Source organism: Syngnathus typhle, linkage group LG15 (genome assembly GCF_033458585.1).
Source record: "Syngnathus typhle isolate RoL2023-S1 ecotype Sweden linkage group LG15, RoL_Styp_1.0, whole genome shotgun sequence".
NCBI classification, from domain to species: Eukaryota; Metazoa; Chordata; class Actinopteri; order Syngnathiformes; family Syngnathidae; genus Syngnathus; species Syngnathus typhle.
The window spans coordinates 3,918,537-3,933,742 of NC_083752.1; the positions used below are offsets into that span (position 1 = coordinate 3,918,537).

Consider the following 15,206-nt stretch of genomic DNA (forward strand, 5'->3'; position numbering starts at 1 on the left):
GTCGTCTCGGGTCGAGATACCACACCGCCACTTTGATGTTAGCGGGACACCTGAGGGGGGCCGAAACGGAATAAATTAGTCAATTATTCCCGGACGTACGCCGAGAGGCTCCACGTGGCGGTTTAATAGTTTGAGATGGAAGAAAATACACGATAAAACTAAAAACACACATGTAGCTTCCATTTAGGATGAGTTATGTTAGCATGTAGCGCATAGCTTAATTGATAATTGCATATTATTATCAAAAAAACATCAGATGATATGATACTTATAAATACATACATGTAATTTCTATCTGCTCCTCAGTAAAGTCACGTTTGTATTATATCAAGAGTAAATCAATAATGGCAAGCCAGGAGAGTCTAAGCACATTTAAATAAATAAATAAATATTTTATTTGTTTGCTAAATGTGGCGATGACATGCGGTCGACATTGCCGGGAAAAAGAGCGAGAGCGGCGTCCTTCCTGTCGCTAAATCAGACGCCAGTGAAAATGTCACGGCGGTCTGAGTTGCACCGACTCTCACTCAGCTTGTGGGAGGTTTTTTTATGTGATTGCAGATAGTGAATATGTATTTTCCATTTATGAAGGAAACGGAGATGGTTAGGTAGAGATGTGAAGATAAGCTCGGCTGCACCTGGAGTGTTTTTTGTTTTATGGAAAGTGAGGCGGTTGTGAGATGAAATTAAAGGTCATTGTTTCCTTCATAACAGAAGAATTTAATAGCAATGAATTTTATTCCTAGAATGGGTGGAAAATGTAATCAATATAAAAAAAAAACTAACATTTTTTTGAAATATTGAAAATATTTTGGCTTATTTTCAATAATGGGACTTTTTGAGGCCATTTATTTAATTGAAAGGAATTAAATTAACTCGGGAAGGGAATGATATCCATTTTGAAATACTAATTATTATTTTATTTATAAAGTTGAGTAGGTGAGTTATTAATCACGTGGATTAACGTTCTTTTGCACGTTTTTAGAGACGCTCACTAAGAATCATTTAACCCCGATGACACAATGAACATTTCCTCTCCAAACATTCAAGGACGGGAAACATTTGCTATTCATCCTGTCAAAGCGATGCAACAAGTTTAAAGACTTCCAGTCGGGATGACGGTGGGGAAGACCGGGAAGCAATTTGGCCTTGGTGTGAACCGCCGCAAATGAGGACACATAACGGAGGGGATGATGACACACATTTATCTCTAGTGGTTGTAAATCTACACATCTGCTCATTTTGAAAATGTATCACTTGGGAGATTTCTCTGGGTTAGGCCGGTGTGGGCAACATACAGCACGTGGGCCATGTACGGCCTTCAACCCGAGCGGGCTGGACAATTTGTCGAATTCTAATTGATATGGCAATTAAGTAGAAAAAAAATCAAACCGCTTCATTTTAATCAGTCAGAACAAAAAAAATGAAATAATATATTCAATCGCAATATTGAGGGGAGAAAATTTGGGATTTAGGAGAGTGTCATGCATTTGATGGCCCTCTGTACAAAAAAAATGTTTCCCTTCCCAACTTTTTTTGGTTACTACTGTGATGAAACACAGATGGAAGTAGGGATGTTGGATCAATGACATATTTATTCATCGTATTCACGTAACGACAACAAGCTGTGTACTTTGGGCAAAGAATATAAAGAGGCACATCTCTACCGACTCCATCACCCCGTAGCTGCTTTGTGACTCACGCTGTTGGCCAGCGTGCATCTTAAAACCGCTCATTAATCACACGCAAGAGTGTAGCTAGGAAATAAATGGACAACACATTTGATGTCATGTCAAAATGGAGCTAAGAAGAGAGATCAATAAAGAAAAAAATTGCATGAATAAAGTTGAAAATGTGGATGAGGGTTGTGGTCTGTCGTGAAAAAAGTGCATTTGACTTGCAGACGTTTGCAGATATGTCGCTTTACTCTGCGGTTAGAATAGTTAACAGTATACTAAAGTGGCACGCTCATTATATAAGCCCCCGCGGGCATCAGACAACATGTTTTCTTAATATTTTGAAGGCCTTGCTTTCTAATCCTTCACCAGAAAGAATTAAGTCCCGTGAACAAAATAGTGGAGAATGATGATCATTCTTTTAACTTTTAAAATGAGGTCTACCAGTTTTTAACGTTGGGGTGACGATTGGAAATGTGAGTGCTTAACAAGCTATGAAAGTTAAACTGTTAAAAAGTATATTATAGTACGTTTAAATGAAGCATTCGATTGAGTTACTCCAAAAAAAACACAATTCTCTTCCGTACAAAAGCGTCTCCAATTGCAGCGATGCAATTTTTAATCGTGCTAAATGTCTCCCTCTAGTGGCCTACATCTAATACTGCAGCTTCAAATGTTGGCAATTTCAAGATGACGTGGAAAAAAATTATTAAGAAAACTGCTTTTTTTTGGGCCGTAATTAATATTTTTTCCAGTCATGCACAACTTTGACATACACAAGGACTGCTTCGCTACATGTACCACGATAGCATGCGGCTAATTTGATGGAAATGTTTATCGCAGTAGTAAATAAGCTGTGGAAAAAGTGCCTGATAACTACTGAAGCCACATTAAAACTTGTGAATAACCTGTGGAGGAAAAATGTTCAAGACCAACAATACCAATATTTTTTTTTTTGATACAAATTGAAAACTCCCCCCCCCCTTTTTTTTGTCTATTTACATGTTTTCATGAAGGATTGTGAGCTGAACTGACTGAACAAATTCAAGGCTCAAATTCAAAGCCAAGCAGGAAATTGTTTGTCCCCTTTTTTTATGTCAGCTTAATTTGTCCCTCAAACCTTCAACTCTTGTCCCTGTTTGGACCAAAGGCACTGAAAAGAGTTTGACTCTGGAGGTCCGTTGCGCACCGGGGATTGTGGCGCGGCACGTCGCTACCTCGGAGCGCCGTGCCGCGTCACCGCTGCAGCTTCTTGGCGAGTGCCCGTCGGGGCGGCTCCCGCGGGAGTGCGCCCCGTCAGGCCGTCCCATTGGCATACTGGGACAGTTTGTTCTCCAAATCACAGATTCTCTTCTCTTGAGATAACACTGTGGCCTTCAGGTGCTGAATCTCTTCCAGCAGCCTCCCCAGCAGCTCGGGCTGCACCCACCAGGAAAGAGGAAACAAGGAGACAAAGGAGAGGAGGAGAAGAAACAAGAGGAAATAACACGGGGAGACAAGGAGAGGAGGAGAGCCACAGAAGGCAAGTCAGAAAATATGAAGGCCAGCGACTTGGTTGGTGCAAAGAATAGCCATAGTGAAATTGTGAAACGAGAAGCGTGAAGGTGCAAAGAGAAACGTTCTCCTTCCTGCTTGTTATTCTAATCATTGGCAAAGTGAGGAACTGACCGGCAGGCTGGCGGCGTCGCACGTGGACATGCTGCGGCGGGTGGTGGGCCTGGAGTCCAGCAGGTTCTTCCGGGACACTTTGAGCTCACGGCTCTTTGGCGGCACGTAGCCTTCCTTCATGGATATCAGCACGGGGTCTTGGTCGCGGCCCTCCAGCCACTCATCGGGCTCCATGGCGGGCTCCGGGCCGGCGGTGTCCGGGTACAGGTCGTCCTGGAAGAGGTCCGACTGCCCGACGACATTTGAGTCAGCCCGAGTTTGACCGTTGCGGGCGGGATCTGCGAGGACTTACTTTTCGGGGAACGGTCATTGTGATGGGCTCACACTTCTTGTCGTGCAGCTTGTACAACCTTAACGCAAATGCAAGCAGTCTGAGTCGTCCCATCGGTTCGAATCCGATCGCCGGGCGTACGCGGCCTCACCTGGCGATCTCGCACTTGCTGACGTCCACGCCCCTCTTGGGCATGAAACCCATCCCTCGTTGCGGCTCTTTACTGCTGAAGGTGTTGAGGTAGTGCACGTAGGGTGGCTCCTCGGTGATCTCAAAGTAGCGGATGCTACTGTCTCCCTGCACACGTAACACCTTGAGTCAACATACCCGAATGTGCACGTTACCTGGAGACGCACGTTACCTTGCCGCACAAGTACACCATGTTGGCGTCCGGGTCGTAATACGGTAACAGGACGCCATTGCTCGTGTCCAATTCCAGCAGTGCGAGTGGCTCTTCAAAATTGGTCTGAGCAGGATGGAGAAAGTCAATTGAGTCATGGACTTTTTACAAATCATGAGTACTTGGACACATACCGGGTCCCAGAGTCCGAGCTCCCTCTGGCTCATCCTGGTGAACCCTGTGGTGAAGATGTTCCCGTCTCTGGTGAAGATGGCTCTCATGGGTCGGATGCCCTCGTGAGGAGCCAAACGCTCCTGTAGGTCACCGGGTCATGTTAATAAGAACCTCGCCCGGCTCCCTGCCTCCACTCGGACCACTCACCGCCACCACGTCGGCCTTGCGAGGGTCACAGACACGCAGGCGGCGGTCCTTGCAGGTGGTGCAGAACAAGCTTCCGTTCCTGTTCCAGCTGATGCTGTAGATAAGGTCCGGGTGGTCGTCCATGGACATGAGCGGCTCCCCCGTTCCCACGTTCCATACGATGATCAGGTTATCGCTCCCTGCAGAGAGACCCGTTAATTTCAACCAGTCCACATTGATGGCCTCGTGCGTGCATCCAACCCGCAGTCAGCAGGATGTTGCGCGTGGTCGGATGCCAGCTGACAATGCCCACGCGCTTGGAGTGACCCTCCAGTACCACGATGGGTTCGGTGAGGGGGCGTATCAGCGAGTGATCGGGAATCTGCCACACCTGCCCATGGCACAAAAGACCCCATCACTTTCATGTCACTGTTGATGTCCACGCAATGGCTTACCATGGCCGTGCAGTCCTCCGAGCCACTGGCCAGCACGTTATCGTCATGGGGACACCAGTCGATATCCAGGACGGGCCCAGAATGCCCGATGACCAGAGGGTAGTTCTTGTCTACGCGACCCATCTGCAGAACACACAACAACCTCAGTCAATGTCACGACTCCTCCTCCCTTTGTGTGTTGTGAAGATGTGCAGCAACATTACTAACACACACACACACACGAAAGAAGATTATTTATAGTGAGTGATGAGGTGCTGCAAGGGCACTGCAGAAGAAGTGGGAGCCTCCTGGTGGTGGGGGGAGAACGGCAATTATTAATAGCCTGAAGTGACTCCAACGTTTAGCCATGTCCAAGCAGCCCTATAATATTGTTCACCTTGGGGACATTATACAATTTTGGCATAAATTAGACTCAACTGACCTTTGCGAGGGGGATGACCAGGAAGGCTCCGCCCCCGCTTGACTCCACGATGACGGCGAGGAACTTGGGGTTGACAGCGCAGAAGGAACTGTCCCACGTCACCTTGGAAACGCGGATGTCGTCATAGCTCTGGTCGGCCTTGACGCTCTGGCCGAAGACGTGGCGGAACTTGCTCTGCCGCACGATGCTGCGACTCATGGCTGCAGGAGGCGGAGGTCCAAACTTTTGTTGGCATCATCACAAACGGAGCTTGTTTGATCATTTGTTGCTTTTTTTTTTTTTTTTCCCCTATGTAGTGTGACCACTTCCTGCTTTTTGGTTTGTGATCATTTAGTGTGATGGATGACTAGACCAAGTTGTGGAGATAAGAGATCAACAGGTTTGCAGAAAAGCCTCAGGTGATGAGGTTGCTCCTCTCTTTGTCCCACCAGCGAGTGCCCCCTTCCTAATTTAGACATGATAGTGCATGGCCACGCCCCCCATCCTGCAAGTCCTTCGCCCTAAATAGTCCCGGGGCCGAGTCTTTCCACTGTGGTGCGTTCACGTCCACGCGCATTTTAGCAGGAGGGGGGGCGTCAATTCAAGACGCTACTTTGTCAAGTCGGTGTACGAGCCCACATTGACGAAGATTAACAACATCAACGCAACCTCAAGATAAACTTTCCTTTTAGCCCGTCACCCCAAAACTTGGTCCACAACAACTTTTGTCAACCGACTGCAATGCACACACACGCGCAAGCACAAAAAGAAAGCTCACCTCAGGTTTTGGGGAGACCCCTCGACCCCGACTGCTTGTGGTTCTGGTTTGTTTAGCGTTGTCTGGCGCGGGCCGGCTGGGGCGACTGCGTGTGTCCTTCCGACACGACGAAAGAAGAGGGGGGGGGGGCTGGCTGGACAGGGGGCGGGGGTGCTTGGGTTATGGATGACCGTCTATTTTGGAAGCAGCAGCTTGAGTTCGGAGAAAGGTGACGTCACTGTTCGGTCCTTGCTAGCGGTGTGGTACAACTAACAGCTGATGATGATGACGACAGGTTGAATTGGTTTGATATTAGATATTCGATATATTAAAAGACACTCGGAACTTGTGACATAAACCGCGGACTATTTCCAAGCAGTTCTTCTTCAAGATCCTTTATGTATATATTTCAAGAGTGTAATTATTTAAAAATAATGCAATAAGCCTGATGACATCCATTTTAACAATTTAATGTTCACAGTAGAAGGACATGATATAAAAGAACATTGATAGCTTTAAATTAAAAATGAATTTCACTCACTAGCTCTTCCTACTGTCACATGACCCAGCAAGTAGCAACCTCATAACACATGAAACTAAAGCGAAATAAAAAAAAATAATAATAAAGTGCTTGTATGACAGACCATACAGAGGTTTTGCTCTCCACACGCACGCACACATGTAAGAAAGAATGAAAAAAAAAATGTTGTGCTTCACAACCTCACAAATTTAAGGTATTAAAAAATGTAAAAAGACTTAAAAAGTCACGTATGACATCCCAGTGCAATAATCATGTGCACACACGTGTGGCATCAGCACTTGATGAGGGAGGCGGAACATTTCAGGTGTGCGGCTCACCGCGACTGAGGTACGAGTCATCGAGAAGTCTACAAAACAATAATAATAATAAAAAAAAACAAAAAAAACTCCTGATTGGCCTGACGCACAACCTTATGACCTGACTTGATTGGCCGCATTCATGAGGCAAGTGGAAGAACAGCGGAAGGGTCAGAAACATTCCAGCAAACATCAGCTGCAATCTTGAAACATCAAGTAGAAGAGGAAGGAGGAGGAATGTATCGCTGCTTTCACCTTTAACGCAGTTGGGATCGTTTCACCTTCAAACGTCCTCTTGGGTCACGTCGCTTAAGGCAAGAGGCGCTGTTGTTGTGCTGCCAAACACGTCTACATGGTGTGGTAGAGCGTGCCGGGTGTGCTTTTCGTGAGGCGTCGGACAGGGTGACTTCTTCCGTACTGCTGCCTGGAGGTGAAAAGCGGCGGGCTGGACAAGGAATGTCGAGGCCGGTGCGGGCTCTCCGCCTCGGACGGGGCACCGGGCATTTGTTGGGCTGAGGAGAAAGCGTGGCGGACGCGCTGCTTTTTCAGATCCTCGGCACCTGCGTGCGAGGGCAGCTCCGCGGAGGGGCCTGCCGGCGGTGCGGCGTCCGAGTCGGCGTGGCTCAGCTCCCACTCGGTGAGGTCGTCGGCGAGCAGCTCCAAGCAGCCCAACTTGGCTAACGAGGCCGAGCGCTTCATCAGCGAGGGCGGCGTGAGGCCGGCCCGGCGGATGCGAGCCTGCGCCTCGCGGACGCGTTTCTGCGCGCCTCCTCGCTTCCGATTGGCTCGAGCCACGCCTACGCTCACCTGTTGCAAGAAGGCGCCGAGCTGGCATAAAGTTTCCCAAGTCTCCCTCAAGATGACGCCACCCCAGCCCGGTCCCGACGTGGTCTCCGGACGCAGGATGCTGACGGTGGACAGCCAGTCGCCATCACCGTTCCCCGCGGCGCGTTTGCCTCCGGGGTCTGTGATTGCCTGTGAGGCAGCGAGTTGCTGAGAGAGGGAGGGGCCTCCTGAGTGTGAGGGCGGGGACGAGGAGGGCGAGGTGCTACGACAATCTGCGCGGCACTCTCGCTTCATCCGACGCTCCAGCTGGCGTGTCACGCGGCGGACCGAACCTCGCGTCCAATTCCTGTAGAGCCGAGCGTCGTCGTCGTCGTCGCCGTCCTCCTCCTCTTCCTCCTCCTCCTGTCCGCCCTTCACTTCCTGCTTCGGGCTCGGACAACAAACATCTCCGACCTCCACTCCCAGCTTGGACTTCCTGACTTCCTGGCCCCCGGTCTCCGATTGGCCTAGCTTGGACCAATCCGACTGCATGGCCGGATCTGATCCGATGACCTGCATGGGAGTCGCCACCTGCGCCAAAGAGAACAAAAAGAAAGAGTCACGAGGATAGAAAACCTCCAAGCACGCCTTGCTTTGTCAGATGGGCACCTTTTTTTTGGACTCATCTCCTCCCAGGCCGTCGGCAGGCGGTGGGGAATGTCGCGGCGTGCCGCCATCGTCTCTCGCCATCCATTTGAACTTCTCCCTGGCACTGAAGAAGTTAATGTGGTCGCTGTGCCCAAACAAGCCGCAGGTGAGGGTGTCTCCAGCGCCGGGGGCACCACCAGCTGAAGCGTCCGGGTTAGAGCAATCCGATTTCCAGACAGGCGACGGTGGAGCGGAGCCACCGCACCGCTGTGAGGTCTCCGGTTCAGGCGGCGAGACGGACAGCGGGGGTGGCGTGTCGGGGGAGGCCGGCAAGTGGTGCAGGGTCGCGGGCGGGTGGGCTTGCCCCAGCGTGATACTCTGCGCCACCGTCACGGCGTCTGCGCGAGGCAGCTCAGGGACCACAGCGGCAGCTGTTGGCAGGAGTGACACGGTCGGATGCCGCTCCTCTTCTTTGGGCTCACGTAGACCGTTGGAGAACGATGATGACGCAGGCCCGTCGGGCGCCGCCACGCCATCGCACGGCGGCGAGCTGAACGGACGAGACGGCACGACGGGCCGGCGGGCGCCTCGCACCGCCGGCCCGCTCCCCGACGACTCTAGCAGTCCTTTGACGGAGGGTCCGGGAGGAGTGGCGGCCTGGTCGTCCGAGCGGCCCGGGCTGTGCGCTTGGGTGAAGGCTGTGCACAAAGGCTCGTGGTGCTCGGACAGGTCGCTGTCAGAGTGGGAACGCCAAAGCTTGTTGTGGCGCTGCTTGCTGCGGCACAAGACCATGACCTTTAGGGTGATTTTCCCCAACATCGGCCGGACGCGACTCACCTGGCCAGAAGGATGCCCTGGTACTCCTCCAGCTGCCTCATGAAGGACGGGTTGGGTTTGGTGACGGCTCGGCGCTCCTTGACGTGATCGAAGGCCTTCCTCAGATCCCAGCCGTACTCTTTCATGGCGTAGGCGATGACTGTGGCCGCCGAGCGACTGACTCCCATCTTGCAGTGCACCAGGCACTTGGTGTCAGACTTCCTGCGAACGCCAACGTGAGCCCTGAATCCATCTGAGCGCCACCGCGTGCGTGCACCAGACTTACTTGGCCCTGGTGATGAACTTGAAGGTGTCGTTCCAGTAGGCCAACAAATCGGTGGCTTCCTCGTCATACACGCGGATGTTGTGGTACTCGAAGACACCCGGGAAGAAGTTGTCGATCTCCCGCGTCACATTCAGGATGTAGTGGACTCTGCGCGACAGACTCCACATAAAGCCTGCTCAAAAGTCATCTGCTGACTTGTCTCCTCACCCGCTGCTCTGCAACTCCTCCAAATTGGACGCGTTCCACTCAGAGCCCTGGAAGAAGAAAAAGCACTTGGCAGATTAGGAAGGAAGCACCGATAATCCAACAGGTGGCGTAACAAAAGCGGGTGCGGCGCGTGAACTCGGGACGAGCGGTCACATTTGCGCCTACCAAGAAGACGTGGTCAAAGATCTGCGTGGGACTGTCCATCTGCCCCAGAATGACGATCATCTCGTTGTCGATGTACTCCTTGAACTCGCGCAGGTTGCACGTCATGTGCATTTCCAGCGCCGTGCGAATCTGCGCCACAAGGGGAGAGCAACTTTGAGGCCACCGGGACATTTTCGCCAAATTGGTACGTCGGCATGACTCACCTCCTTACAGGTGACGTTCTCCAGGTCTTTCTGCATCATGATCTCCCTCAAACTGCTCTTGATCTGGCGCTCTGTCATTTCGCGTTCGGTGGGCCTGCAGGCAGACGCAAGCGCATCGAGGTCACGTGATCGGTCGCCGCCGCGGTCAACTGCCGGCACTCACGTTTCCGAGAAGAGGACGGGGGAGTCTGCGCGGTGCGAGTGCAGGTCCCGCATGGCGTTCCATTCATTGATGCGGGACTGGTCGGACGAGACGCGGCTCTGGTAGTAACTGACCCAGGTGAGGAACAAGCTTCCCGGAAAGTAGTTGTGGCAGCGTGCCACCTCGCAGGCTTTGTGCAGCGACTGAAGCGCCGACCTGCCGGCAAGCAACAGAACGCCGGCGCGCTCAGCGGAACGTTTTGGACGCCCGCACGGCGCCGAGCGCAGACTCACCACATGGCCTGCACGGAAACGGGCTTGAACACGTGCACTCTGCCGTCGGTGGACACGCTGAAGCCTCTGCGGGGAAGGCGAGAGACAGTGTGAGGAAGAGTATGCCGCTGAGGATGACAAGGGTGGTGAGCCCATACCCGTCTCCGTCCAGATGGATCATGGTGTCGCTCCACAGGGGAAGAACCAAGCCCACGGAACACGAGCTGAGGAGCACAGGTCATGTGGCAAGTCAAGCGACACGCGACGGCGTGCTGATTCGTCCACACCACTTACCTATCCACGGGACTGAAGTCCACCCCGAGGACCAGGCTCTCCTCTGTGTCCTGCCGCCCATTGGTGGACACCACCACCATGTAGCGCGTCAGAGCATGAACGCTCTCCAGTCGCACCGCCTGGATTGGGAACCACATTGCTGAAATCCAACACGCAGCCTCGCGTGGTCTGTGTGTGCTGCATACACACCAGTTTGATGTTGTCCTCTGGTCTGAGAACCGTAAACATGGTCTGGAGATGCTGCTGGATGTCTCCTAAGGGAAAAGGCAGGAACGTCATAGTTGACCACACATAGCTAGCTTGTTAGCCTACATGGCTAATCAGACAAGAGAACTTTACAACTCAAGCAAATAAGAACATGTCTTCACCTGCATGTTTGCTACGCAGCTGCGAGAAGCGGGATCCGCAAGAGGACGAGGAGCCATTTCCCCGAGGCAAGAAAAGCGCCGCCCCTTTCACGGTCAGGAAACTTTCACTGATGCTGGACACATCAGAATTAGGATGTCATATTGTTAAATCCCATCACAAAAAAGAAAGGAAATTTCTAAACACTGCAGCCAGCAAAGCCAAAGTAGCCAGATGGCAGACCAATGCCAACCCGAGCCCCTGACTCATCGCTGCCCTCTGCTGGCCACGCAGAAGACGACACCATCACCGAACCCAACTGAGGAGTGTGCGGGCATGTGCCAGTGGCTTTGAGGACAGTAAGCAGCTACGTATACGTGTGGAGTGGAACAGGAAGAGCGAGATTCCAAAACGATCGCGCGTTTGTTTCTTGTCACTGATGTGTTTGTGTGTGTGTGCGTGTGTGTGCACATCACTTTCCAGACAATCACCAAAATAGAAAAGGACCTTTGACCATCACGTTTTTTTTTTGCTTGCTTTTTTTATGCCTGACCTGCGAGGTTGAGAGCGTCGATCATCCTCCCCGCTGCCAGACTCCTGAATGGAAAAAAGAAGAACATTACTTGCCACTTTTTCCCCCGACCAGGTAATAAACTCACAAATCCTCACCAATATTGATAACAAGTAACAGGAGGTGTCAGATTTAATGATAATTAAAATTAATCAATAATTAAAATCAGCAACTATTTTAAATAGAGTATTTCTTAGGCCATTTTTTAATTTTATTTTTTATTTAAAATGATCCAAGTGATCTGACATCATCCTTCTCATGTCTGGGCTGGTCCACTTGTATTCAGTAACTGCATAGTTGTGAAGAGTAACACCAATGACTTAATTGTTCAAAACAGTACACCAGCATTCCAGAGCAGAACTTATTACACGATATTGCAATTGTTTCTTGTGAAAGGAAACTAACTTTGAAATGAGGACAACGCGCGTGTGAACGTCGACGACGTGCACGCGCCTAAGCACCCACTCTCCTGCTCTGCGCGCACGCGCTCAAGACAAACAGGAAGAGGGAGGCACACATGCGAAAAGACTTTGCGACGCCAAACGAGCGTCAACGCAGAGGAAAACACAAAACGAATGACACGTTCACCCCTTCGATTTTAAAAGACACGACGCAAGTGGAATGAAGACAAGACAGAATTAGGACTGGTAACTTTGGGGCCCGGTCGAAGCGGTTCCACCGACCGGAGGTGCCTTGACCCCCCCCCCCCCCCTCCTCCCTCAAATAAAGGGCAAAACATGCTGCAATCACGCTGTTCATATTCATATTAGCCTTTCAAGCAGAACCACACCGCCTTGTTTACAATGTCTCGATCTATTCAATAGACTTGTCTATGCAAGCCAGCAGATTTGGGAGCGACCAGCTGCCGTGCTGGCGCATGCGCACGAGCACAAAGGCCAGCTCGATTGTGACGGTCGGCAGCCGCGAAAACAAAAACGTCCAAACGCAAGACGGGGAACTCCGTGCATAAAGTAATCTTAGCACGAAGCCGGCGAACAAGTTCTTACCGACACGCAGGGGCTGGAGGTGGCGCTGGGGGTCGGGGAACGCTGTACGGTCACCAGCGCCATTCAGCGAGCCGGACGCCGACACCTGAGCACCGAGAGCATAATCAATGGCCGACGGGAGACGGAAGCAGGTGGACGGCAGCCTCGTCGTCGTCTCCTGTCATCGCCCCCCTCGCTGCTCCATGGTGGTGGTCGCGCTGGCTCGCTCGGGAGTCCGGCTGCTGTTGGAGCGTGTTGGACTGCTTGACGTTTTCTCCCCGCCCGGCCGCTCGCTGCCTGGGTCTGCTGAGCTGTCGCGCATGCGCACTTGTGGCCGCCGAAAACAACTTTCTTATTAAATCCTCGTCACGCACGCACATTTACAATATACCGAATGCATTTTATTTACGACTCAAAGGGATGGCGTCTAAACAATCACAACGAATTACAATGAACTTCCAAAACAGTACATTACACGAACACAATACTCCAAAATTAGAATATTCACATACATTGATATATTCCAACGCATATAGAACTATAAGAGTATATAATTTACTATTGTACTAATATTACAGTTCTTAATGTATTTACTATTATTAATATTGTATGTGTAAATGTACGTAGTGCGTAGTACTGTCGCCATCTAGTGGACAAATGCAATAAAACTACCCTACCGTTTCAACAGTTGCGTTTCGTCAAAAAATATTTTGATCATCGTATAGCGAGGAAACAGATCACCCATCCATTCAATATTCCATCGATCAATTTTTCATTAAATTATGTATATAACTGATTTGTCTATTTTTTTTAATGGCACTATTTTAAAATGTGTCGAATCTGCCGCAAGCGTTGAGCCCGAGCACACCAAGATGGCGGTCCCTGGTAAACAGTAAGTGGGAGCTAACACACGCAAGTAGACGATTTGGGTAGTTTAGGCTTTATAAAAAAAATAAATTGAAGATTTAACATGATTTACTGTTCTTTACTTTTTTTGTGGTGAAGCAGCTTCGATATAATTTACTGCCCCTGTTGCTAATCGAGCTAACGACGTGCAAAATGGAGATTGCAAAGAGGTGCACTAGCCTTCATTGTGTTTACAAATCAACTGTGACTTTTGTACTCACTCAGGTACGGGCTCATCCTGCCTCAGAAGAAATCCTTGAAGGCAACACGTCTCCAGAAACTGTGTGTGTTTGGGGATGACTCCGATGATGAGGTGATGCAATCAATCCATCCACAAATGGTTACTTTGAATGCACCATATTTTCATTTTAAAACACAATTCAAATGAATGCTTGTATTGAATCAGACATCTGTTGGTGAGAGTCTTCAAAAAGAAGCAGCCAAGAAAAAGACGATGAGGCAGGTGAGGCCAAGACCAACTCAGGGCTTTCTTAGCTTGGGATGTGATAAATAAGATGGCTATCTATGTGTGTGTGCGTGCAGACTCAGCTGGAGATGAAGAAGGCCCTGGAGGAGGACAGCACCGTCTATGACTACGATGCCGTGTATGATGACATTCAAAAGCAGAGACTGGAAACCAGTAAAAAGGTTTTGTCAGGACCAGCGAAGAAGGTATTTAGTTGCCCAAACCAACCTTTTTTTTGGTACTCCAGAAAGTAAAAAAAAATTTTGAACTTGCAGCCTAAGTATATCCATCAGCTGATGAAGGCGGTGGACAGCCGCAAGAAGGAGCAGGAGCGCCGAGAGGAGCGGAAGATCCAGAAGGAGCGTGAAGCGGAGGGCAACCAGTTTGCTGACAAGGAGGCCTACGTCACGACGGCCTACAAACTCAAGCTGCAGGAGCAGAAGGAGGAAGAGGAGCGTGCAAAGCATGAGGCTGCTATTGAAGGTGAGGCCCAGTCACACAGTCTCCACTCTCAACCCGCTAATGCATAACAAAATGTGTCCAAAATAAATATGGCACCTTGATTAAGGAAGTACATTTTTGTCTCACCAGCCGCTTTGGACGTGAGGAAACAAAACGATCTTAGTGGTTTCTACAGACATCTTCTCAACCAGACTGTAGGAGAGGAAGCCATCCCGGATCGCTCGGCTAACAAGTAGGCGTTTCTTCCGAAACACAATTTTTTTTTAATACATTATATATATTTATAAATACACACAATTTTATGTGGGGTCTTGCATAGAAGTCTAAAGTCAGAAGATGGAGGGATCCTAGAAACATCTCAAACGAGTCATGAAATCACACCAACTGACGGAGAACCACATGAGGAAAAGCACAGCAAGAGCTCCTCCTCGCATTCCAAACGCCATTATAGACGCAGGTCACCAGCCTCCGGTAGTGACGACGAGCGGGAGAGGAAGAAAGAGCCAGAGAAGGATGAGCAACGCAGCGGGAGGAGAGACCGCGACAAAGACGGCCAAAGTCACAGACGTCGAGATGAGCCGAGGGAAAAAGGTGACAGGAGGAAGTCTGAGGAAGATAAAGGGCGAGAGGAAGAGGTGCAGGGGAAAGATAAAGGCGAAGCAGCTGGAGAAGAAAAGGATGAAGGTGAGAAGGAAGAAGGTGAGAAGGAAGGCCAAACAGAGGAGACCAAGGTCAATAAGTTTGCAAAGCGTTCCAATGAGCAGACGTTGAGCTCGGCCAGGGATCGATACCTCGCTCGCCAGATGGCTCGCTCGACCTCCAAGAGCTACATTGAGCGGGAAGAAGACTGACACAACAGATTATTAACTGCAGAAAATATAAATAAAGAGGCAAAGTCAAAAAGAAAA

At 50.1% G+C, this 15,206-nt stretch overlaps 3 protein-coding genes across 3 annotated transcripts; 1 reads left to right on the plus strand and 2 right to left on the minus strand.

Annotated features, from left to right (window-relative positions):
* Positions 1 to 1,577: 1,577 nt before the first annotated feature.
* coro6 (coronin 6) lies at positions 1,578 to 6,070 on the minus strand. Its single transcript, XM_061299093.1, has 11 exons — positions 5,949 to 6,070; positions 5,192 to 5,391; positions 4,771 to 4,893; positions 4,577 to 4,706; positions 4,337 to 4,515; positions 4,150 to 4,269; positions 3,977 to 4,081; positions 3,767 to 3,912; positions 3,637 to 3,694; positions 3,345 to 3,572; positions 1,578 to 3,095 (listed from the first exon to the last, which is right to left on the minus strand). The coding sequence occupies exons 2-11, from the start codon at positions 5,387 to 5,389 to the stop codon at positions 2,973 to 2,975; spliced, it is 1,410 nt and encodes a 469-aa protein (XP_061155077.1). The 5' UTR covers positions 5,390 to 5,391; positions 5,949 to 6,070; the 3' UTR covers positions 1,578 to 2,972.
* A 311-nt stretch (positions 6,071 to 6,381) lies between these two features.
* ssh2b (slingshot protein phosphatase 2b) lies at positions 6,382 to 12,785 on the minus strand. Its single transcript, XM_061299026.1, has 15 exons — positions 12,486 to 12,785; positions 11,461 to 11,504; positions 10,931 to 11,043; positions 10,752 to 10,816; positions 10,563 to 10,681; positions 10,427 to 10,492; positions 10,290 to 10,355; positions 10,018 to 10,212; positions 9,855 to 9,948; positions 9,652 to 9,780; positions 9,487 to 9,533; positions 9,280 to 9,426; positions 9,015 to 9,215; positions 8,199 to 8,952; positions 6,382 to 8,120 (listed from the first exon to the last, which is right to left on the minus strand). Exons 1-15 carry the CDS (start codon positions 12,546 to 12,548, stop codon positions 7,113 to 7,115), a joined length of 3,111 nt encoding a protein of 1,036 aa, XP_061155010.1. The 5' UTR covers positions 12,549 to 12,785; the 3' UTR covers positions 6,382 to 7,112.
* A 427-nt stretch (positions 12,786 to 13,212) lies between these two features.
* On the plus strand, positions 13,213 to 15,206 carry nsrp1 (nuclear speckle splicing regulatory protein 1). Its single transcript, XM_061299116.1, has 7 exons — positions 13,213 to 13,356; positions 13,596 to 13,683; positions 13,777 to 13,833; positions 13,914 to 14,042; positions 14,112 to 14,319; positions 14,428 to 14,530; positions 14,618 to 15,206. The coding sequence occupies exons 1-7, from the start codon at positions 13,247 to 13,249 to the stop codon at positions 15,147 to 15,149; spliced, it is 1,227 nt and encodes a 408-aa protein (XP_061155100.1). The 5' UTR covers positions 13,213 to 13,246; the 3' UTR covers positions 15,150 to 15,206.